Source organism: Nyctibius grandis, chromosome 5 (genome assembly GCF_013368605.1).
Source record: "Nyctibius grandis isolate bNycGra1 chromosome 5, bNycGra1.pri, whole genome shotgun sequence".
Classification (NCBI taxonomy): Eukaryota; Metazoa; Chordata; class Aves; order Nyctibiiformes; family Nyctibiidae; genus Nyctibius; species Nyctibius grandis.
Genome location: NC_090662.1, coordinates 87729240 through 87755505, shown reverse-complemented (window position 1 = coordinate 87755505; position 26266 = coordinate 87729240). Strand labels below are relative to the sequence as shown.

Sequence of the window (26266 nt, the reverse complement as noted above, 5' to 3'; positions counted from 1 at the left end):
GTATTTTCCTCTCCCATGTTTTTCATTATTTTCAGCTTGGTTAGAAACTTCTTTACATTTGTTTTTTTTTATAAATGAAAATGCCAACTCCCACGGAGAAATTCCTCAACTCAGTGTAAGCACTCACACTGTAAAACTTAAGTAATGCAGAAAAAAGCCCTGGTAGTGCTGGTAGGATAGAAAGGGCATGGTGTTCAGCTGGTTTCTAGTGCTGTAATTGGGCTTCTGAAGTCTGTTGCTCTTGCTGAACTGCTCAGGATGACCCACTCCAATTCACAAAATTAACAGAGCCCTGCAAGTGGATTGTGCCCTTATGTTAAAACACAACTCCTCTTGTGTTACACTGTCTTTAATGCTCTAGGAGTCTACCTTCCCTGTTGCAACTTAAAGGAAAAATGCCCCCCACCTTAAAAATATATGGTAAAATGGCTTTGCATGGTGGGGAGGAAGAACTGATTTTTGTAAGCTTTTTGTTACCCTGGAAAAACTCAGTATTGTCTGGTTCATGGAGTTTGCATCCCCTTTCCCTCCCTGTCCTTATTTGCATACAACAAGAAATGACATAAGGTGTAGTCTGGCTAAGTGATTTGTCAAAGTTCGTAAAGGATAATAACAAATGAAGAACTGCGCCTCGGTCTTCTAAGTCCCAGCTTAGTGATTTCTTCCTAAGTTTTCAATTCTTCAAGAGTCTGTTTCAGGCTCAGTCTCTAATTAGAATGTGATTAAAAATATATTTCTGTAGTCTCTAATGGGAAGAAATTTGAGATGGATTCATATGCTGAAATTCCAGTTCAAACATTAGAAACTCAGAAGTGTTGATTTGCAGGCTGCCTGGAAAAATTATATTATGGCAGTTGTATATACACACTGTGTTATTTTTAATTCATTTGAATTTCTTTCCTTAGGATAAATGGCAATTGCACTAGCTCTCTGGCTGTCAATAGTACATGACACCACTGTAATTCCATCTGCTTAGCGGTTATTTTAGCCTCTGTTCACTCCAGAGGGTTACACATTTGGTTTCTTCAGAAAAATACAGCCAATGTGGCTTATTCATTACAACTTCCCCTCTTCTGCCTCCTCTGCTGAATAACAGAGTAAAGGCTGAGGAGAGGGAGTTTGATTTCTTGCTCTTATAACCCCGGCTGTAACAGCTCTGGTACACATGTGGAAAAGAGAGAGCAAGAGCACAACGGAGAGTGCACCGGTGTCCGCTGAGGCTGAAAGGAAGCCGTGGGAATCCTGCCTGCTAATGAGGATGAACAGTCCTGATACTCTCTAAAAAGTGTCTCCTTGCTAGTGCATAACCCTCATATGTCATGGTAGTTCTTTCATTCTCATCATCCTTTCTCATTCCTTCTGCTCCTTAAAAGATATGTTTCTATTTAAAGAATTAATTATGACTATATTGTGTTGTTCCGTGTCATTATCTCACCCTGCAGTGGGTTTAAGGCTGGTATGTCAGTGGCGGATCCCCAGGCACATGCAGGGGAGCAGGACTTTCCTGTTTGAGGTCTCAAGGTCAGCTACTTTGTTAACATAGAGGCGGGCAGAACGGAGCCCACCTCAAGAGAGATCACTGTTTTGTCGTAAGGTTAGCAGGACTGAGTTCTTCTTTTTCCAAGTATAGTAAATATATAATACTCATTGTAATACAGCTTTGGTCTGATTAAATGAAGCCCTGTTTGCATAAGTAAAACCAGGCTAGTTCATGCAGGCAGTGTCTGGACTGTCTTTGATGATGACCATGTGGGGAGAACCCCAGGTTTCAGACCAAGTGGTGCAAAATGGCTCCTGTCCACCTTGCTCAGGCTTAACACTGCAAAGTAAGAAGATCAGATAGATATCGAGGAGAGGTTGTTGTGCTCACCATTACCCGATATACTGTGGTAAAAGCCATCTCTATTTTCTCTGCTGTCTTTGTGGATGGTAAATGCCATCTGTATTTTCTCCGCGGTCTCTGTGGGGCAGGTAAGCCACATGACTTACCCAGCTTCAAGGACAGACCTTTTTGGCAGTGAAGACAGCTGGCTCAATGCCTCCAGCAGAAAGAAGGAACAGGATGTGCTTAGTCATTTCTTCTATATTATGGGACTGATCCTCTTGCCTGCAAACTGAAAAATGATTTTTTCAGTGGGAACGGAATCAAACTCTCTAAGTACATTTTAGTAGAAAAATCTATGAAAGCAATGGGTTGCATGAAAACCAGCCTGGAATGGGAAGAATGCAGAATGAGGAAGGAAGAATTTATATATGTCAGATATAGATGTTGTTTCTGTGAATCTGCTGTTGTTTTGGAACTGGTCTGGAAACTTGCTTTTTCTTTTTTTCCTGCTGGGAACTAAAAAAAAAAAAATTCCAATGTTTTTAACCAGACAGAAGAATTGCAACAATACTGACTAGTGTCATCAATGATTGCCAAAAAAACACCCCAATTATTTGTTACTCAAGCATAAATTTCCCACTGAAATTCAGATTGATGGCAATTAGAAAACAAAAAATCTCACTGTCAGTGTTTAAACAGGCAAGAACATGAGCACCGCATGTGAGACCACTTTCTTCCATCACACTCCTTATCAGTGTTTTCTAATTTCATCCCTGATTTAAGCACACAATAGGTTCTTTTTATATATTAGTTCATGTGTACTGCAATATTTTACAGACGTACTTCCGCTGAGCTGTTAACTAAAGAAATCAAACTATCTGGCCTTTTTTAGGTTCTCAGTCAGCTGATCATAAGCCTGGAGTACAATTAGTCATATCCTATGAGAGCACCCGTCTGACAATAATGTTGAAACACATGAGGAACATCGTGAGTATTTTTATCATAATATATAACTCATAAGTCCTTGCATTTGCAGAGTACTGTGAAAACATTAATCCTCAAACACTCTTTCTGGGATAACTAATTTTAACTGAAAATAACGACGATGCTGTTCTGTCATCATTTAATGCTTTCTTCCTTTGAGCTCGCTCAGTATGGTTACAGGTGTGGGACAGATACAGAAGCTGGGTTTCCTTGATGGCTGGTAATGGCCTTTTCCAGGCCATATAGAAAACCAATTTTAATGACTGTTTTGGCCCTTTCAGCTGATGCATTTTGATACCAGTCAGACATAAGGCATCATGCAGTGGCATGACTTTTTGTAGGATGTCAGCCTGGCATTATTGATTGATTATCCATAAGTTTCTTTCAAGTCCGGCATGACTGCTCTATGAGCAGGGGAGAGCTCGGCAGAGGGAGCAGTGGTATATTTTAAGAAGCGATGTCATTTGGTGGGATGATGCTCAGCTGTGTGCCACGTTCTCTGTCAGGAGGCTAACTGTAAACGCTGTGCATTCATGGAGCCAGACTATGAGAGGGGGAAACTGGCAGCGCTCCCACAGCACAAGACAGGTGAAGTTGTCTGATGAGGATATCTTGAGAGATCTAGCTGGTGCCGAGTGCAATCTCTCGGCTGAAGCAGTGTGTCTACTGTTTCGTAATGAGTTCAGCCACCTAGATGTGATCTTGAATTCCCAATTGCTCAAGTCTCAAGTAACGGCTGTGGCAAAGAGATCCTTCACTATCTTTATTTAACTAGGAGATTAAAGCATTTATTAACTGTTGTGGGTTCTCATTGCATACACTGATACTATCTCCATCCCAAACTAGATTGCAAACTGCTTTCCCCTAAGTGGGGCCAAACTGAGGAGCTTATGCAAGCACCAGCCAGTAATAAAATGAGGCTGAATGTTTAATTAGTTGTATGAGACACATGAGGCTTACGTAGCTCCAGCTGTTCTCTGTTGGCCGACCTGGCTTCTGATTTGCAGTTCCAGCATGTTCATTTTGGTCTATAACATCCAATACGTCTCTATCCTGAGAGCCTTGTCTTTTGTTTCCTGTGTTCCACCCTGACAGGTGAGATCAGCTTCTGCTGACAGGTCCAATTCATACGTACTTTACCTTCAGGATATATTATGAGACTCTCTTTATTTTTTTCTATTGTGCTTTTTAAAGCTAAGTGACTTTGACAAACTTCTGGTAAAGTTATAGTTGGTGGGAGTGGGGTATATTTAAGTGATTGCCATGCTGATGGTATTACTGTGAGTTCAGGCAGGTGATGTGGAGATGCACACAAAGGGAGCTACAGATGTTGGAAATAGTCTTTCTCCTTGTTTCCATCATTTTAAGTGTATAGGCTCCTAACTGTGTTCTTTAACTTAGAAAGGTCCAGCCATTTAATTAAACGAAAATAAATTGCAGCATAGATTGCTGTGTGTAGCAAACACGGGGTTCAGTTCACTTCATTGTGGAAAGGGACAAAACAACTTTAAGTTACTGTCTAGCTTTTGAAAGTAGGAAACTTAAATCTAATCCATTTTAGTGAGTTTGCAGAGAAGTGGTAGGAGTCCAATTCAGTAAGACTAGCAATGATTCATGACTTGAAAATAAGGTCATTGTTTTAGCAGCCTAACTTAGGCAATCATGTTTTTAAATCCTGGGCTTCCAATTCCTTCCTTCCATCCGGCCATCCATCCATCATCATCTGACCTGAAATATGGAATAGTAGTGCTTCGGGGTACTGTGATACTGGGCTACCTTCAGACTAGTAACCTATAACAAAAAGGTTCTTTATCCCATTAGTAATCTTCTCAACTTTCCAGTCATATAGATCAATCTCTCTGACGTGCTCTCTTTTCTTTTTCCTTTCCTTTCCTTTTTTTTTTTTGGTTGAGCTGAACAAGGATTTTAAAAGTATGCCAAGATCATAACTTATTCAAGACATGTTAAAGCTATTTCAGGTATATTCGGTCTTTTGCAGAGTCTCACTAATTATATTTTAGTGGTTCATCTGTACAGAGATTACTTTGCTATCTTGTTTTATTTCATAATTTATAGTAAATAATTTTTGTGCTGCTCTTACCCATTTAATTTATCTCTTTATAGAGACTTTGTGATGTGTTCAGATGTGCAAATAATTGTAGTGGGCCAAATTAATCCCAAATGTAGCTTCACAGAACTGACATGAATTGTGATAGAGACTTTTGATCCATGTAAATAAATTTTATTTAGTATTTATGTGGGTTTACTTCTAGGGGTTTTAATAGGAGATCTAGATCCTGCTGTGCAAATCCTATGTTAATATGCAACACACAAGAGAATTCCTAAGGAGCTGGTGTTGTTTATAGCCATTGTCAAGTGTCACATAGGTTCTTCAAAGGAGGAAGTCAAAAAAGTGCAATGCTATAGCTTTGCAGGATTTGTTCTTGAATTTAATCCCATTCATGTGGGATGGCATAGACAAAAGCCGTGATAGCACTTGAGAAGAGTACTGGTTGGTGCAGACCTGCCAGAGGACTGTCCAATGTGGGTACATGCATGGACTCCACAGTGCAGGCACTTTTGATCTGATGCATCCACATGTGCCAGATTTGCTGCAGATGTACAAGTCAGTCATCCCTAGATCTGCTTCAGAACGTCCTCTCCCTTACCACTGCAACATTTCAGTCATGTGTTACGCAAGCCAGTCCAGCTTGAAGAAAACTGTCAAAGATTCTTCAAAGACTAAAAATGGAGAAGAACAGCCTTACAGATTTTGTGACTGGAAAGGACCATTAATCTAATCTAATCTGTAAAGCACAAGCTGTATTTTTTCAGTGAGAATATACTTGCATCTAGACCAGCAATGCAGCCAAAGAACAGAGAGATGTTAAGACTGGTTGCAAATGTTTGTCTACAGTTTAAGACGGTGGGTGCACAACAAAGATGAGTTCTGTTAAATAGATATTTATAAGATACTAACAGTGTTTCAGTCTTGAGATTTTCCTCAGCAATTCATAGTTTTATTTGAATCCTGAGATTCTGTAAGTCAGGTGACTCACATCAGACTCAGTGCTTCTGCTTATGATTTGAATAGCATCACCATGACTGCTGAGGAACAAAACTTTAAATCCAATTCTCAAACATACAAAAGCCATGATGCTAATAAAATGCAATTTTCCAATTATGTATATTACATAATTTTAAGTCAGCCTCTTAGGACATTACTTGCTGCACTCAAATGCAGACAGTGCAACACTGGGCACTTCATGCATAGGCAGTATAGGCAATATTGCCTTAGTAAAGTGAAGCTGGGCTAGAAGGAAACCTTTGTGTAGGGATGAAAACTGAAGAGGTTACATGGAGAGACCAGGAGAGTTTGCCTCTGGAGTCATGGAGGATGTGGCAGCTGGAGGGGATGAGGCAGGGCAGGCTTCTTCTACAAACACAATAGCACATTACCTGTCAAAGTGCACTAGGTGGTCTTAGGAGGAAGATACAGGAGCCCTGGGAAGGTTTGTTTCGACATGTGAAAGGACTTGTTAGCTGAGAACAAAAACAGCCCCGTTGTGGTACCACAGTGCCCACAAAAACGGCAGCAGGCAGGAACAGGATCACAGAGGGAGTGCTAGGAAGAAAGCCTGAGAGTCTGCCTTAAAAGCATAGGCTCCTAGGTCTGCGTAGAAGCTGTGGAGGTGGATTTATGAAAACTGAAAGACATGTAGGTTTTGAACTTGAAGTGCTCAAGTCCAGTTCCATTCATCTGTATTAACCAACACAGAGAACAGGGGACATCAAGACCGTACGGGATTTACATAGAGCAGACTATGGGCTAGCTTAGTGCTGCACAGCCAGAAACAGCCAGGCTACCTACTGCTGCACTGCTGGGCTTGCTTCTCTGTTCAAAAAGACACCAGAGGCAAAAGAAAGCCATTTCTGAAGTTCAGAAAAGGTTGGCTAATCCATTTCTTTGCCTGCTTCACAGGGAACCAGAAGGGAACAGTGGTCCAGCGTTGGCTCGGAAGAAAGTCTGCTTTGTCTGCTGACTTCATTGCCATGACTTCAGGCATGCCCTGTTTTTCTAGATAAGCAGCTAAACTTTCAATCCTCGCTGCTAAACATTTTTGCCCATTACTTCTTGTGGACAGAATAACTCCTCAGGGGTAGTGGGGAGGAGAAACAAAGCCAACTTATCCTGAACTTCATGCCAATAAATGTAAAATGTTACTAGAATTCAGGAAAGCATGTGTGGGTGATGAATTCAGAACGAATTTTACAGGGGGAAAATTTGCTGGAAGAAAAATGAACTCCTACAGTACTTTCCAAAACTACTTCCAGCTTTCCTTTTATAAAAGCTCTGAAGCTGTCATGTACCGCTCTTGGTGATTAATGATTCTGGGATAGCTGATACGTGGGTGACAAATTAGTAATCAGCTTTAGGCTTACACAGACATCCAGCCTCTTTCCATTTCATGTCCTACACCATCCAAGTACAAATTGCTTCCAAAAACGTTTGTGAGATGTGATGGCTTAAATGCTTTGGGAAGAAAGGTGAGAGCCAAGCTTTCCTAACCAACTGGGATGAAATCTATTTCTAAGCCTGCAGGTGCAGGGCTGTAGGGAAGTTCCCATGTGCAGTACAGGTAGATGCTCTGCTGCCTTTCCTGGGTTTTGTCTCTACCTGGAGGTGGGTAAGAGGTGTTCAGTCTTAGTTGGTTGCATCATTCCTCGCATGGGCCCACTAACTTTTACGCTTTGTGAATATCACTATATAGATTTACATGGAAAATATGTTACCTGCCAGCAACTCAATGCCTGCCAACTAAACAGAAAGCCACATTATCCTTTTAGAATATTATAAATGTATCTTCCTTTCTTTACTGCGGCCCATGGATCACCCAACAGGGATTGGGAAGAAGTTGCATAGGTAGGCCAAGCCTGGACAGTCATCCAGGGATGGAAAACAAGTGCAAAAAATCTCTTTGAGATGAACAAAACTTATTCAGAAAGTATCAGTGACAGAATGAAATCAGCAGTTTGGCTGATGGAGGGAGGTAACTCATTCAGATGGAGTTCTCCCTAGGCTGGCACAGAAAAACAGAATAAAAAGCCATGAAAAGAAAGCTCTTGTACTAACTCTAGCTTATAAAGAATTTGGATTTAATTTTATATTCATAGAAAATGCTTTTACTTTAAAAATGAATGGAAATTAGCTTAGATAGACTAGTTCTCTTTTGAACTGAAAATTAGCTGAACACCTATAAACAAAGGGTACTACTACTCAGCAGTAGTTTATATCGGGAAGAGACGAGGTCTGTTCTTGTGGCACAGGGATTACTGTTGGATTCCAATATATTTGTTATGAAAGGTGTTTGACAAATATGTTGTACAGAAAGTTGTGTTATTATTTCTTGTTAAACCCTTTAATCTGTCACAGTCACAGTACTGCCTCAGCTCTAAATTCTAACTGCTAATTTTTAAATAAGTAATTCCCTACATAGCTGATATGTGTTGAATACAGAAAAAAACCCCAACAAAAAACAGTGAGCTCTGTTTAATAATATGAGTGATCTGGGAGATGAAGGTGAACATAAATTAAATTTGCCACTGGTTACAAATGAAGAAAACATTAAAAATAATAGTGGAGACAGAGCAAGATCAAGAGAATAAAAGTAATTTCCAGACCCTACAACCAGCTTGGACAAATGAGAAGTATTTCCTCAGGGAGGTGTAGATCTATATCCCACAGAAAAGTGAAGATAAAATAAGCAAATGGTGAGACATGAGGTTGCTATGAGAGAAGCCAATGAAAAAGGCCAGATCCTGGTGTCATGGTGGAGAAAGAAAGTAATTCATCTTTATAAGGCTTTGATAGTAGAATATGTCTCTCAGGAAATTTCTTGAAAACTAGAATACAAGTTCAAAGAGCAGTTCTTGGTAGGGTTGCTTGGGAGTGATTGATTCTTCAGGAGTGATTTATTGTTACTAAAACAGTTAAGAACAGACTAACAAGGACACAAGTCAATTGTGCAGATATTTAAGGGATGTCACGGTTTAAAGCTGGGCTGGCGATTAAACCTGTGGCAGATGCCCTCTGTTATCCCCCCCCCCTCCCCCCAGAGGGAAAGGGAAAGGGAAAAGGGAGAGAGACTTCTGGGTTGGAAAATTAAAACAGTTTTAATAAACTATAATAATGAAAAAAAAGTATAATAATAATAATAGAAATAATCAAATATATACAAATATATATACAAAACCAAGATTGAGCTCCCCTGAAGTCAGCCACGTCACCACCGGCACTGCAGGGCAGGCTCCGGGAAGGCCCAGCCTGGGCCTAGCGACGGTCGAGAGCTGGATTCAGGAACGCACGGATCGGGATCGGGGGCAGCAGGAAAACAGACGGAGTCCTCCCTGGACACCGGCCATAGCAGAAAGAGAGCGAGACCCTCGTGATCCCCCCCCCTTTATACCGAGAATGACGTGTATGGGATGGAATACCCTCGTTGGTCAATTTTGGGTCACCTGCCCTGTCCGCTCCCCTCTGCAGCTGCGACCCCCCTTCGGCTCTTCACTCGTAAGCAATGAGGAATTCAGCAGTGACCTTGGTTTCTCTCAAGAATAAGTACAGCAAGAGCCTTTCTGCACAACATCCCTACCGGTGCCTCAGTGATAACTATAAACTTCGAGCGTTATCAGTCCTGGAAGCAGACACTGTCTGCAAAAACATGCAGTTAGTTTCAGAAAATGCAGTTACTTAGAGGAGACTTAGCTGAAAGTAAAAATCACTGAAAGGAAAATCGGCCTGGTTTAGGCCAAACCAGGACAAGGGAGAAGACAGCAAGGTTCAAGAGGAATTATTTAGGACATAGAGCAAGAGCTTAAGTAGAGGTAATAAGAAGTAATTAAGGAGCAGAAATTGCATGCATCATACAATGAAATGCTTTCTTACAAAAGGAGGTGGCAAGCCATAGAATAATCTAAAGAAAAGTGGAGGGAGCTCTGTACAGTTTGAGAAATTAAAAATAGTCCGAATCAGGCATATACAGGCTTTTTTAACAAATTAAGAAATTGAAAAGAAAAATAGTGCAGGGTGAAGACACAGATAACAGTGTCACTATTTCTTTATGCATTTTTGTATTCACTTATCTGTGCCTAGGCAAGGAGAGAAAATAATATGTATATGACAACAAGACAGAAACAGAACAACAGCACTTGCTTGTGTTTCTTTTCTCAAAGGCTAATTGTCTTTCATGCCCTCTAACAGGCAGCAATGGTGTTAATCCTGAGTGATTTCAGAAGAAAAGGGAAATGGGGATTTGTGTTAAGTATTTTTTCTCCCTGTGCTTTATTCAAGAGAGAAGCAATTCTGGGATCCATGTTTCTAAGTGTCCAAACTAGATCAATCTTATCTCAGCCAGTGTCATAGACTCTGCGACTAAATATTCATCTGAAAATTAAATGTTCCAAGCACAACAATAATACAGGGTTGAAAGCAATGGAATGCAGCTTCTTTACAGGCTTGGTGGTAATTCTGGAATAAAAGCTTCAGAGACTTGTTCATGGAATCTGCTCTTTGCATACTACACCCTGCACCAACATTGCTTATCCGTAGAATAATATGGTTTTAAAGCATGACTGAACCTTGATTTCTTTCATCTATGCAAAAAAAGCAGTGTTTAAATGACATAAAGATAGTAATACAGCATGTGGTTCAGGAATCTAGAAGAGATCTTGTCATCTCCTTCTCTTTCAGAAAAAAACTTGTATGTGATTCTTGGTCAAATCTTTTACTGGGTGTTGTACATTTAATACATTCACACTTCTGGTTATACAGTCACCTTCTTTTATATTATTTTTGCAGCCTTGGTAACCTTTTTATACCCACATGGTGCTATGTGGAGCACCCAGTAATCTAGTTCTGAGCATTGGTGAAGTATTAGAGGGGTATCAGAGCTCCGGAGCTAGACTTAAGCTTTGAGTGAGCTGGGTAGGGACACAAGCCATTCTAAGACATCTTTTTCGTTGTTGTTAATTCAGAAACAGTAATAAACGCATACAAAGCTGTGTCATTACTTGCTGGAGCTAAATTCTAGCCCTCCTTGTCTGCTGCTGCTGATGGTCAGTAAAAGGCAAGAGCCTGTTTTGCCTGGCAGTTATGGTCATGTGATTGTACTGACTCTTCCATTTGGGATCGTGTCTATGCTAATTTACAACTCTCTCTGGATTATCAAGACAATAAGTTATTCGTTTTAAACAGGGCATCAGAGCTACATCTCAGTTCCATTCTTCACCTTTCTGCAAATGTTCGATTCTGGTTTCAGAACTCTATAGAAATAAAGTCTTGGAAGAGAAACCCTTACGACCTTCTGGGTATCACAGCCCAGCTTTCATTTTCTTTACTTCATTTAAGCAGGGTTAGATGGGCTTTTCTCTCAAATGACTGAAGCAGATCAGAAGTATTTTACATAACTCTTAGGAAGCCCTGAATCTTCTGGGATCCAGCCTGTTTCTCAGAACTGTCTTTCTCCTTACAGGGAAAAAAACTGGTTTTGTTAAATATTTAGCAAATAATACTTGTTCATTTCAAAAACCCCACTGTCTGTGTGCCTTGGCCTAATTGGAGTGGGATTCAGTTTGAAACTAAGATGCATACATATATGATGTGATTGAATTTGGTTGCCTGATCATGGCTATTTCGAATACCATGAAGTATCTTGCTTGACCTCTAATGACCACTCCAGAATGGTGCCAGTTTCCCATAAAGCCTATGTCATATTTCCAACTCTCCATACACACCTTCTGTCATCTGAGGTGACGTGAAGCAGAAGTATTTTCAAAACTAGATCCTAGTCTAGATGCCTAAGCTCTCATTTTGATCAGTGGAAACTTAAGTGCCAGTTAATTTTCCTAAACATATAGGAGATGACCTGACATATCCCATCTGGCCTCCAGCTGCCACTGCAGAAGAGGAAGGCTTCAGGTAAGACCTGTGTCATGTCTGACAGTTTATGCAGATATCTTAAGCATCTTATGTGTCTCAAATGGTGCCAGACACCAATGTGGTGGCAATTTAACCAAGCCAAGCCAGAAGATGTCCACAATATGATGAGTTGAATCTCTTTCTGGCCTCCTGCGTTGACAGCATTGTAGACATCTGCTTAGACTTTACTGGGAAGTTACATACCTACCTCACATATGCACCAGGATAGGTCAACACCTTGACATTTTGCCCAGAAATGGTGTGTTCGTTGCAGGGCAATAGCTGGGACGCTTTCTTTTCGTCTCAGTGACTGAGGGTTGACAGCCAGGAGACCTTGGAGAGTGTTGGTTGGTTCACTTTTTAGAGATTTTGTGACTCAGGACAGCTCTTAGACCCTATTTTTGCCAGCATAGTTCTCCCTGTTAGGAATGCAGCATACCATCTTTTATTAACAGCTAGACTGCACAAGCCCGTGCTACTCTGCTACAAATAAAGCTGAACCAGTAAATCTGCACTTTTTTTTTGCCAAAAAGCCTTCTTCCACTTGGGAGAGAAAGGACTGGAATAAACTACAGTGATAGAATCACTGTTTTTCCTTGAATTAACAGCACCCACATTAGGCACCGTTTGCCCCTTTAGTGCAGTGACAAGCTGTGTGCAGAAAAGGCAGGTTGATGAGGATGTTGGAGGTATTGGACTGCGTGAAGCTCCTAAGCTATATTTGGAGATTCAAATCAATAACACGGATAGAGCACCTTTGCTTTTTTATCATAGTAAATGACAAAGCCATCTGGAGGCTTGGCCCACTGACACTGCCAGATTTCTGAAAGGTAGAAAATGCCTGCTCAAAAAATGCTTTCCAGAACTTCCCTGAAACAAAATGTATGTTGTTCTGAAACAACGTATCTTTTTATTTCCCTGCATTAAATTGAGATAAACTTTATTTCTTTTTATGCTGCTTTGCTATTGACCTCCGTGGCTGTGATCTCTGTCATGGTGTGTCTTTGTCTGTGTACATACCCAGATGCATGCATGAGGTAGGAAAGAAGTTAGGAATAGGAATGAAGTTGCTCACAGAGGAGAGGGGGAAAAATTGGGATCAGAAAATATAATAAAATAAAACTTACCTTGCTCAGATGCAGTTAAATGTTTTCAAACTTTAGGTGAAAAAAAGCAGTTGTTTGGGAAAAAATACCTTATTTGTGCAATCAGTTTTGGCCGATTGCTTTTCTGTTTTGCCTTGCCAATAGCAGACAGTGCAGGGTGCACTATAGTGATATAGTGGATTATCTTCTTTTGTAATTATTATTTAATTACTGCAAATGTGATTTTATTTTTAATTTTCTTTGAAGTGATTTGAAAATGTTTTGTCACAGGAAAACTAAAAGCTTAGTAGCAGAGTAAAATAGAGGTGTTCAGTGCTTTGGGATATGCAGAGCTCAAAGGAAAAACAAGGGAGGCTCTTCAGTCCCACGTTAGGATTTATGAAGTAACAACACAACTGCCCGTTCACACAGCAATCCCATTTGTCCTGAAGGTTTATGTATCTTATTAATCTGTTATTGAAGGAACCTCTTGCTTTGTAATATCATTGTCTTAGTGCTGATCATTTTCTCAGCTCTTTAAATTTAGAATTAGCCCAGAGGATGTTATCTTTTTCTGAGGCAGAGGCTGTATTTGTTAATTAAGCTGCAGCTTACAAAGACAGGGCTTAGCCTTTCTCTGCTAAGTTACACAGGGACTCAGAGAAAGCGAAAGACAATGTAACAGCAGTGATGGCTTTTCCACATTTCTTACTAGTTTTAATTTAGTCGAGAGGCAGCTAGTAATTTATACAGGTTACTGGGGTGCAAGGCTGATTTCTTCTGTGAATTTTTTTCTAATCCTCTTTTATTGGATAATAATCAAATCTGCCTCATGTCTACACTTAATATTTGAACATTTTGCTTTGTAGCTGTGAAGATTTTTTTCTAATCATTTGCTATACTGATATGATTTTTAAGGATGTAAGGGCATCTCAATATTAAACATTAAGGAATATTTTACAGTCCTTTCTTCATTATGTAGAAGATAAATTCTCACAGCAGTGCATGTAAGAGAAAAACACAAGATGAAGGTAAAGGATAGGAAAACTGAGAGCTACTGGGCAAAGTGAACGATTTTTTTTTTTTTTTTTTTAATATGGGGGTAGTAGCTGAAATGGGAGCCTTTCTAAAGCCTGGATTTCTTTTTTTTTTCATTTAAGAAGGGGAAGAAAGCAACTGAGATTTGAAAATGTCCAGGAAATTAATTCTGGGGGAAGAAAGGAAGTTATTTATAGAGGAGGAAAGGTGGCATTAGTTAATACAAGTTACCTTTGATCATTTTTTTTTTTGTCAAGATGGTTGAAAATGAAAAATGGGAAAAAGGGAACAGCAGCTGGAACTATCAAATGTTCAGGAGCCATCAATCTGTTTTGCTCTAGGACAAAAGGTTGAAAAATATCTGCATGTCTAAACACTGAGAGAAACTGATGACAATTTGAGGCAAGAGTCACCTGAAAAAAAAAATTTGATGTCACTTAGGAAGAGGTGAGTTTTTAAAAGCTTTACAACAAATTATCCCTAAAGTGCATTTTTTAAAAATCATAAAACTTTTCTTAAAATTCGTATGAGTAAGGCCCAATATTCATTTGGCTGCTAAATTGCATAGTTCAATATATGGCAAATTCTGAAGTAGTTAGTCCTTTCATAATGCTAACAATGAATCCATCCTTAAGGAGAGTTGAGGATGGTTAGTAATGATCAAGGGAGAAAAGTCATTAGGATAATGTAATTCTTGTGGAAAAATTAATTGAATTTCATCCATTATTTCCCAGCCAAAGCTAGTATATTTAAAATTAAATTACACAGGACATAACCTATCTGCGGGGGTTTCTGTAAGTAAATATCAATACTTTTTTGGCTTTGGAAAATAAAATTGGAGTGAAAAATGGAACACAGCCATAGCAGATACATGTCTGTATTAGTTTTTCAGTATCGAATTACAGATGAGGAGAGAAGTAAATCCAGAGTATTATTTCCTTTCCCTCACTCCCCCTCATTCTTAAAAATTTTCGTCACCTTCTGCCTGACTTTAGAAGAAAATAACATTTCAAAAATAAACTGCTTTTTTAAACATATAAACAGGCAGTGGTAACTGAGTTCCTGAAAAACATCAGTCATTATCAAGGTCAAGTGGGCAGGTCATTCTCTGAGAAAATTCGTGGCTTGTTTGTATTTGAAGAAAGCACAGGGAGTCAGCTTCTAAATTCAACTCAAATTTTTTTATTCGCAGATGAAAATCACTGGATGTTTTTTTTTTTGTCCATGGGCATAGCAAGGAGAGCTATGACATTTCTGTTGGGAATTTGGTTTTATAGCTTTTCAGCCTTATAGATTTTTATAGCTTGAATTTGTTCACAAGCATACGCAATGGAATATTTAATTTAAATTGGGAGTAACTTCTTTTAAAGGAAGTAAACTTCCTTTATTTTGGGGTTAATGAAATGACTACAGAATTAAACAAATAGAATCCAGTCTAAAACTTTATTGTTTTCTGTTTGCTTGATCACAAGTACATTCAAGCTATGAAGGTTTCGCAGAGTAGTTGAAGTGCAAAATGTCATTCCCAAGGGACCCTTTGATTTTCCTTCTGTCCTGGACTACAGACAGAAATCAGTGAATTTTGAGCCATGAATAATAACAAACGGGGGTTTTGCTGGATTTCAGAATTATTCATAAGCCTGCTAGAAATCTTACTCTGTGTTTATAATGGACCCACCAGAAGAGGTGTTCTTTGGTGCAAATGAGACTGGCATTTAGGTCAGATATTCTTCATGTTTACCTAAGTTTATAAATGTGCCAATGCAGTCTGAATTAGAAGTGAAACGAAAATCCAGGGGTTTTGCTCACTAAATGTGACACTGTAATATGACAGAAGACATAATCTTTAGAAAGAAAAAAAAATTCTGATGTTTTCTCCGTTCTCTTTTATTCAAACAAATGCTCCACTCATATATAAAAGCCTGAGAAAGGACTCATTTGCCCAAAAGCTTGGAATTTTTGCCTGCCATGTCAGTTGTCTTAATGAGACAGTTTACTTCAAATTTCACCTACTTTAGATTTTAGAAGATATTTCTGCCATGTTAATCCCGCTCTTGTTTTCGCGTTATGATTGTCAAACTGCCAAGATCCCACTTTGTCCCTGCTAGGAAGGGTAGAGCAAAGTACAGCTCCTTCCACGGCCATTGCAAGTCTTGTCTCAAAAAATCCTTTGGTGAAGCAAGCTCTTCACAAGACAAGATTCAACTATTGTGCCAGCAGAAGAGAAGCCAGCACAAACCCATCATACTAGCTACCCATACTCTGCTCTTGTGAAGCCATGGCTGATTTATACCTGCTCTTAATCTGTAGTTCTGAATGATTAGTGTGTAGTGGGACAGAACCTTTTTAATAGTTAGAGACCTCGTTAGATGTGTTGTGTCATATCAGGAGTCAGGGGAAGGCAGTTGAGAAGTGGAAGATGTGATCTGGCTTGAAGAGTGCTCAGCAGAAGCTTTTCGGTCGCTTGATGGCATAACAGTGCCACTGCAGGTGGAGAATTGGGACAATTGTGGAATTTGGAGTGGCCTGTTTGCCTTTCCTCGGCAAGGGAAGATGAAGTGGGAAAATGTTATCTGTAAAGCAGGGGGAAAAAAACCCAACAGCCAAACGAAGATCTCTAGTTGGAATTCAGGTGACTGCAGTTTAAATTACCTCTAACAGTCTGGCTGCTGATTGCTACTATTCATGAAAAGTGGCTTTGTTTTAGTTCTGAAAGGTGCCAGAGCAACTGCTCTGCCTTGAGTTTCCTTCTCTGAATCGCTGAAGTATTCTTTTCTATTTTCTCTCTTGACCCTCTCCTCCCACTCACCTCTTTCAACATGTATTAAGCTACAAAGGCATAGTGAGGAAGTAGTTTTCTGTACGTGTTTCATATGGCCACAGCAGTACTGCAAAGTGTCCTTAGATTTTTGGAGGCATCAGCTGATGGAGGAAGGTTGGTTGGCTGAAGGCTAGATAATGTGCCAGTATTGCTAGCAGGGTACAAGGAGCAACTCAAAGGCATAGTGACAATTCTGACTTTTTTTTTGATTCATCGCATGTGCTTCTGGGTACCCTGGTCCTGTTAAACAATCACAGAGCAATCAGCTTGGATTCTTTCCCTGGCAAGTGAATGTCAGAATGAGCCTGTTTCAAATGTAAGCTGTGATCCATGCCTTTGTTGTCCTGAGGTGTGCAGTGGGGCACAGCACAAGTGATTACACCCTGTCCTGTCTGGGCAGCTCAAAGGCGAGCAGAACTGGATGGATGCAGCCGTCCTCTCTGTTACCTTTGTAGCCATTACCTGCCATCTGGGCTCCTCAGCCCAGTGCCCTTTGCAGCTGCCGCTGACCTCAGCTTTCACAATTAGCTGTGACATAGTCCCTGGTTAGGCAATACACTGCTGGGATGATTTATAAAGCCTGTCATTTTACAGGACTCTCCCCGTACTGTATTTCCATGAAGATCGTTGTACTGGGCCCCAGCAGTTGAGCTGATAAGGTCTTCTTCAAGAATGACACCCCCCCCCCTTTTTTTTTTTAACCATATTCCCTTTTTTGTCTGAAACAACTAAAATCTGTTGACCTTCAAGTTACAGTGATGCTTATCTATTCATTGAGAAGGGAAGAGCTTGATTACTGTTAGGATCCTGGTTGCTTGGAGTGGTATTTAAGGCTACATTTCTTTCTCCTTCCTGATTTTTAAGAGACTGTTCAATTTACTTTTACTTGTAATCCTTGATTGCAGTTTTAGTATAGTCCTAGATCAATAGAGATGGGCTTTCAAATGAACACTGTAAATTATAAATCCTCTGTTACCAATATAGTACTCTGTCCTAGGAAGCTATCTGTTAGTTTCACTGCCATTTAATGGCGTTCTTATTTTGGCTGTTGAATCCCATCTATCTAAATCCCATGTATATTTTAAATCAGATGTACTTTGGAGAGCTTAGCAATAGTAACATTAATCGTTCACATAGTGCTGACAATATGTAATGACTTGAGTAGTGCATCCTTTGATGCTGTGTAGTGTTAACGATAGCAGTAATAAGCTTTGCAGTTGACCACATCAACAATGCAGTTGAAGGATAATTTCAGATAACAAAAAACAGAGATTTGTTGTGCAAGAACTGGTTGCTCACACACACAAGCACTGTTTTTCTTCCCAATAAAGAAGTCATTTATTGCTAGGACACCAGCAGTTTCTCCTATCGCAAAGATATGTTGTTGATAATGCCTGTAGAAAGCCCTGTGTTTCTAGACACATACTGTGAATAATCAAAATTTGAGAAATGACTTTATTCTGAGGCAGCTAAAATTACAATGGGAAATATAAATGCAACTGCCTGTGTAATGGTCTGGGTTCATCTCTTCCAGACATTTTAAGATCTGTTCTTTTTGCATGCATTTTCATTTGCATCCTGTCACTTGATTGCCTATGAGCTGTCAGGTAAACTTGCTGCCTAAAATGCTGATAATACAGTTAAAATTACTGATATTTTGATAAACTAAGCTATTTTGATAAGCTAAGCACTAACTGACATATGCTGGCAAGATAACTGTTCCAAAGTTTTTCATTATTATGTTTCTTGTGTGTTCTTTTAAAACCTCTCATACTACCAGTGTGTTTTCTGAGTAACTAATGTTGCTTTAGGAATAACCTTACAGCTGTTCACAAGTAATCAAAAAACCCTCCGCCCACCAGCATTAGCTTATGACTGAGCCTGGTTAATAGATTGGCTCTGATCTCGAGTAGCTACCATAAGATGGAATATCTGGGATATCGTTCAGTAATCTGAACTGGAAAATCAAAGAGAGTTTGCAGCTGTGTGATAGGAAAGATCCGAAAGACTGTTGTTATAAAGAATCCCGTTCTGCCCATATTGCTGCAGGAAATGCTCCTGACTGTTCTATAGCAATACACTTTATGAAACACCCTCAGAAACAATCAGTTCTCCCCAGCATCAGCACTGCTACTTAGGGGTTAAAATCAATAGGAGCTTACTGGCAAGAATCTAGTTTCTGTGCATTGCTCTGGAAAACGGAAGGGCTAGACTTTGTATCAGATTAAGCTGAGTTAAAGTAGATTGAGGCTTAAGGGTTTTTCCATCAGAACGTGAAATATTAAAGATAGGAAATTTTACCTTGTTCTTGTATTCATTTCTATTTTCCTGATTCAATATTAAGCTGAATTCTAATAATTCCTGTTGTTTACTGCACCAGCACTCCAATTTAGCCAAGAGAATACTGAGAATGTAACATATTTCTGTGTCTGCTTAAAGTCCAGATTTCATTTAGTACTTTTTATTTGTTTTCATTGCTAGAACATGGGCATTCATATTTATGACCGTGTTGTTTTTCAGCGCCTCCCAGATGGCTCTGCCCCAAGTGCACATGCTGAATTTTATCTTCTGCCGGATCCTTATGAGGTCAGTCGAAGGAAAACAAGAACAGCTCCAAAAAGCTCTGACCCTACTTACAATGAAATTGTGAGTACCATTCACTTTCTTCAACCATTTCTTACTTGTTTGACTTTCTTTGCCCACTCTTGAAATAAAATAACAGTACAGCGTTTAGAGCTGTTGCAATGAGTATCATCAAAAAGAAGGAACATATCATAAGCTGAACGACAAATGGGGACAATCTTCTGCTTTGCATCTTTCTCAGAAGTGAAACAGTCTCTTTGTTTCTCTTTTCAGCAAAGCAGTTGGATTATTCACACTGCTCTATCTTACACCATAACCACAGTTACATGTTAGCCAGATGAGACCAAGCATCATTGCACCAAAACCTAGACTCTTTTGAATACAGATTTGTACAATAACATAAAAATTACTAATTGAATGGATGCTGTTATTCAAATTCACGTTTGAAAATAGACAACCAAATTGATAACACAATAATAAATAGCCCAGTTCTTTTTATGTCAAAATGCTAGCAGTTCACAGCCGTATATAATTATTTCACACACCACTGAAGTGCTTGCACCTCTGGGGGAAAAGAAACGTTTGTACGAGAAACATTTACAACAGAATGGGAAGTGGCATAAACTATATTCTTTTGTGAGGGCAGATGAGATTCAAACAGTAGGTGGGATTGGAGATTATAATTATTACGTATAACAAATCTCCTAAAGATCTCAAAGCAATTTACAAATACACTTTTGAGCAGGCTTTAAAGTGGAAGGCATGGAAAATATTACCACTCCACCCTGTTTCATAGATAAGATATGATGAGGCTTAAGTTAATCAGCTGAGACTAAGAGTCCTTATCTCCCAGTTTCCCAGTCCTGGAGTTTTAATATTTTTCTTTTTCTTTTCCCACGTCTATTTGATTACAAAAGTTACCTACTTACACTGATGACTTCCAGCGGTTCTGTAAGTAGGCTCCTCGAGTAGTATTGCTGCTAACAGTTGAGACAGCTTTCCCTCCCAATGGTACTGCAGTGGAATAACAGGGAACTAGGCTTTATTCTTTTGTTATGTTCTTTCCTCCTTTTTTTTTTTTTTGCAATCAAAGAGACAACAGAATGAGTCTAATTGACCTGTCTAAAGAAATTCCTTTACATTTGAAGGATATTTAAAGCAAAGGAATATAATATGATTATATTATAACATTCATTCTAAAACATCCAAAATGGACTACAGACAAGAACCAGCCAGCAACACTGGAAGACAATTACTTTTCTAATCATTATTAGATCAAGTTGAATGAAAGAAAATTCAAAATCCTGTCTGCACTCAGACAGCAGTCACAGGGAGGAGATTTAATTGTGGTTAAGGAGCATCCCACTGCTGTTAAGAGAAATTCCATGAAAACTTTAGTATCCTTTACTCAGAACTTACAGCCTTCTTCACAGATGCTCAGTCTTTTTCACCAGGAACTGCTAATCGCGGTGGGGACATATGGTTCCATTGAACTTGGACATTTCAAACCTGACACTTGTGCTGTTAGCTGCTCTGTTCTTCCATATGTGATATCATTCTGTATGCATTTTCTGTCCAAGGCTGGTAGACTAAGGCAGAAGCCACCTCAGGGAAGAAAAAACTATTAAAAATATGTCAGCTGTCTTTTAAGTTAGTTACTGTCCAAAATGCTGTGTACAGAAATGTACTAGCTTTTTTTATGAGTTCATAAGTTTTTATTAAAGCCAAATGGCTGTGAGGAAGCTGTATATTAATTTCTCTCTGTGTTTGAGACTGAGAAAATTCTGAAACATGCTTCTCTTGGGGATTTTTGGTTTTAGTTTTGTACTTTTATTGCTTATGACTGCCTACAGCAAATTATCAGCCTTGCAAAAGTGAATTTTATTTTTCATTTTTACTCATATGTGTGAGAGTAAAGATGTGAAAGTCCAGGAGGGCTGACAATACCATGAACTATGCCAAATGTTTTGGAGTTGCTTTTAACAAGCACTCCTTTTCTCTCTTGTTCCTTTATTTGGATTTTGGAGTTTGTTGCATTTACACTGGCATAGCATTGCATTAAAAAATGATGGTTGAGAAGTAGAGGAGGAAGAACACAGAAAAATGGAGTGCAGAGAAAAAGAATAGCATATCTGCTTATAGACCACTGTTAGGAATAAATAAGAGTTACTCGGGAGGTTCCAGAGTAGTTTAGTGAAAACTAAGAAAGTAAAAAAAATTGAAAATAAATCTGAATGATTTAAGTTTAAACTCGTGCCATGAAAAGCCACAATGACCAGAACCAACTTCAGTGGGGTCTTGCTTGTATGGGTAGCATTTGCCCTGCGACATCCTTCCAGGTTGCCTTCAGTTTGGCTCTTGGCATGTACGCGCACCCACAAAGTGAGCAAACCTCCAAGACAAAGCAGAGTGTGCATTGCCATAATGAAGCCAGAATGAGAGGGAGCTCTCTCCATCCTGCCCTTGGGGTGCAGCCAAATGGGAGCAAATACACCTGGGCCATATCAGTCTTTTAGTGTTATTGCAGTTGCCCTCAGAGCAGAGGGAACGCTGGCCTGCAACAACCAGAATAGCCCCAGCAAGCCTGGTGGAGGGGGAGGAGGGGAGCTGCACCAGGAGCCACAGCCGCTCCCTCCAGCGCTGTGCATCAAAGCTAATTTGGACAATCAAGAGCAAATCTAGGAACTGTGCCATGGCTACCTAAGGAGAAGCAACTGTCCCGCATTTGCGATTAAAATGTCATTAGACTCCTGTAGGTCAACAGTGCTGCTCTTTTCGGAGCCAGGAATACTTGAATTCCAGCCCTAACTATCCCACTGATTTGCTGCAGGGCCATGTATAACTCACTTCCATTTGATCTAGCTGTATAAATGGGAAGCAAATATTCTTACTACACAATCATTTCAGGATTTAACTGTTCTGATTATGAAATTCTGGCAGGTGGATTTGTTTTATCCACATACTGATTCAGCTGTCTCCAGACCTTTCTTCTGTCCCTACATGCTGATGATATATATCTTGCTCCAGCTTAATTTGCAATCCCATTTTAGAAACAGTTTATTGGGATCATTTGAAAACCACCCACCCTGCACTGTAAGGTCTGTCATTGCTCAAAGCCTCTTTCTGTCCAAAGATTTAAAGTTGTTCATTACCCCAGTTCACGCCTGTTGTAATTGACTGTACTGAAGATCGCTTAGCTCTTACAGCTTACACGTACACTTTTGGTGATTTAAAGCAACAGCTGAAGATGATATCTTTAATATAGTGGCAAAGAAACAAGGCACCTTTCTATGGTAACATTAGTATCACTTCAGTAATCAAATCATAGATTTATTCTAAATTATATTATCACTTACTGTACCTGTCCTTGCTTTCCAGATTTTCTTCATCATTTCACTTTGATTTTGATGGGGAGATGCCATTGGGGGACAGAGAAGCTGGAATTTTTAGTTCATATACAATTTGTTGAAATAGGCACAGTAAACATCAAAACTGAAAAGCAGCAGGCGTGACTTTCATGACAGCTATTCCAAACTATGATTTCCAAAGGTTTCTAAATGGAAAAGGAAAAGTTGCTCCCTGGTATGACCTTTCTAGTAGAAGCTAGTGAGTGGAACAGTTTTTCTTTCCCCCACAACCTGTGGCAGTGGCTGTTCATCCCCACAGCACCGATTATACCCCTGCACCAGAGAGCTTGGTGTCCTGTCTGTTGGTGCTTGCTGCCAGAGTAGCCTGATGTCCTGTCTGTTTGGCACTTGCTGCCAGAGTAGCCTGATGTCCTGTCTGTTTGGCACTTGCTGCGACATCCCTGCAGCTTGCAGTGCAGACAAAATCACTCTGTGGTCCCACAGGGGCGGCCGAGGCCAGCTGGGGTTGTCTGGGAGAACCAACAATTTTGTGCCTCCTGGGTCCACCCATGAAGTTCAGAAGCACCTTTCTGTTGCCACTCAGCGTGAGGAACATTGCTGGGGCTGATAAACTCTATCCCTGTTTGAAGGATGTCTCCCATGGCCATTTCTGGTTCTTATAATTGGAGGAACAGAGAGGACTCAGCAGTCCAGCCCACACAGATCCCAGCTAGAGGGGGCTTGGTCTGACTTTTTTTTTCCTCAGCAGTGCCATATGTATAGACTGCATTCAGATTGCACAGTAAATTCAAGCAGGTTGCATGGCAAATGCTTTTTAGGCAGTTTCACTTTCCCATTTTCCTGAAGTGACAGTATGTCACTGCGTTTGCTTTTTAAACTGCACAGAGAGATTAAAATTTAAAGCATTTTCCATTGCAACTAAAATAGCAGAAACATTTCCAGCCATACAAATTCTAGATTAAATCTACTTCTCTTAACAAAGCTTACCTTTCAGGCCTGAAACTAGCTGAGAGCATTCTTTCACATTTTATCAACCCACATGCAGTTCACTCAGCAGTTTTTGATTAATGCAGAGACTGAAACATAGGAATCTGTTCTGAATGCAGCTCGTTCTTGGTAGCCTATCACTCCAGACTTTTTTTTTTAAATTCAGAAAATACACCATTAGCATTTCGTAATTAACCTCTAGTGTGTTCTCATAGTATTAAGGTAATTTCAAGGATATTTTAAAAAATATGGGCCTTAGTAATTTCCTAAAGAGATGCTAAGCAAGCTGTCTCATTTAATTTGTGAAGTGCTAACAGCACTTCTCGAGTAACAGAAACATCCAAATTTAGTAAGTTCCACTTGCTAAATTGGGTCCAGTCTCAGAGATGTTCCACATCTACAACTTCTACTGAGCGGCCTGAGCTTTCTGTCATGTTTAATATTTGATGATTCCATTAAAAAATGCAAGCATTTTTATAATGGACACATTTGGATACAGTTAGCATCCAGAATCATGCATAAAGTTATTTCTATTGAAATGGTAAATTTATACAGAAAATTTTCAAAGGAAAATCAGTATCTCTTTTATGATGTGGGTTTGTTTGATCTAGAACAGTTACAAAATTTGATGGAAGTCTTGGTTAGGAGAAAATTTGTTTTTGCTTTGGCTTGATCTTTTTTTTATTTCTGGTATGTAGCACAAGATTTAATCACAAGTACAGTACTGAGAAAAAATTCTGAGGTACTGTGCATTGAAGTGATACACCATTATAAGACATATCAATGCAACATAAAGTTGCTTTAAGGCACTACTAAGGAACATGTAACAAATACTATATACATAGGTTAAAAAAAATTGACATCAAAACTGTTTTCATGGGTTTTTTCTGTTTTTTGCAGAAGAGCAATACCATTTAGCAAAGCATCTGCTATGGAAAGATACTTAAAAATCATAATAACCTACACTTTTACAGAATGACCTATCTTAGGTTTTCATGCCACTGTCCATGATGAATACCCTCCATTTGAATCTCTCCTCCAGAAAATCAACTGTATTATCAGTCCATAGTGAACTTCACAGAGGATCTGGTATTTCTTCACATTTGAGTACAAAACTCTGCTTAAGTTAGAGTTTCAATTTTCACAAGGAAAATTGTGTATACCTGTTTTTTTCCTGAAGCATTGTGCACACAGGTTTCAAATTTATTTACAAATGCTGGTGATCGGATTTCACAAGCCTAGGCTGGCAGAATCTCTTTTGTATAAACTAGGTAAAGCCAAATATATTTCTGAGGTAAATTCACTAAGTTAAGTCAATTCAATAAGTTAAGTGAAGTGAATTTGGCTCATGGTTAGTAGTTTATAATTCTGGAGGGCAGTTTAAAGCAATTATTACAAAGTTGTAATCATCATCCTGAATACTGTATTGAAGTAAGTGTTTTGCCTGTCAAATAGATTCACAAATTCGTTTGTTTTTTCTTCTGTTTCAATACATATTGTTTCAGGTTGTGTATGACAAAGTCACAGAGCTCAAAGGCCGTATACTGAAGCTTGTTGTGAAAAGCAAAGGAACATTTGTGGGAGCTGTTAACATTCAACTGACCGGTGTCCAGTTAAATGAAGAAAAGTGGTATCCACTGGGAAACAGTATAATTTAAATATTGTCTAAGATAATTCAATTATTTATCCACTGATGTTTCTTTATCCCATTTCCCATGGTACATTTTGTCTCAGTTGCCCTTGAGAATATGCAGTCATCTGCTGATCACATACCTTAACATTTCTAATCATAAGGCTATTATCTTAAAATTCCTACCATCTTCCTGCAACAGATTCCTGTCAGTGTGAGTTTAAGAAATCACATGCTAAGAGCTTGTAGCAGCATGCAGGAAATTCTTATGACAGCAGTAAAGATTTTTGTTTTGTTTTGTTCGTATTAAATAGTACTGTAAAAATACTAAATCCTGTACACATTGAAGTGTGGGGCCTAATTCTTTGCCTATTAATTCCACTGGTGTAATTTATCAGCATCTGCTGTGAGCCCACTGCATATGATGATTTCACCAGAGAACCATGGGATGATTCCCTGTGTGCCAATACATTTCAGGTATCTAGCAAATTTCATGTTAAATCTTATACAATCAATACTTTTTTTTTTTAAAGAAAAATAACTTAAAAGCTTTGCACTTTACATATTTTGTGCAGCATATGTTGGTGTGCTTTTAACTTTTGATATAATGTAACATTCAATCCAGGGTATTCATTTGTCAATAAGATATGACATTGTTTCTTTTATTCTGACGCCCTAGAAGCAAATATAACTGGTCATTTGTGAGAAGAAGGGAGGAGGGAGAAACTAATATTCACGAATAAATAAAACATATTGAATGTGAGCTTTCAGTGTGGTATTTATTTAAGATCGTGCTATAAGGAATCTTTGTTCACCAGTCTTACCGCATTGCACTCTTATGCTGCGTAAGGGAATCAAGTCAATACATGCATTGACCTCAGGGCTAGAAAGTGTATATATACATATTAAACAATGAACATGAGTGGTTCCTTTGAGTTTACTGAGCCTAACTACGGGCTCTGTTCTTC

The 26266-nt window shown here is 39.2% G+C and overlaps 1 protein-coding gene across 1 annotated transcript in view; it reads left to right on the top strand.

Moving 5' to 3' along the window:
• Positions 1 to 25794, top strand: part of PIK3C2G (phosphatidylinositol-4-phosphate 3-kinase catalytic subunit type 2 gamma) — a 208728-nt gene extending 182934 nt beyond the window's left edge. The window contains exons 30-32 of the mRNA XM_068401615.1: positions 2718 to 2812; positions 19251 to 19376; positions 25174 to 25794. Coding sequence (XP_068257716.1) covers positions 2718 to 2812; positions 19251 to 19376; positions 25174 to 25326 — 374 coding nt within the window. The 3' untranslated portion in view covers positions 25327 to 25794. The remainder of the gene's footprint in view (positions 1 to 2717; positions 2813 to 19250; positions 19377 to 25173) is intronic.
• The last annotated feature ends 472 nt before the right edge of the window (positions 25795 to 26266 follow it).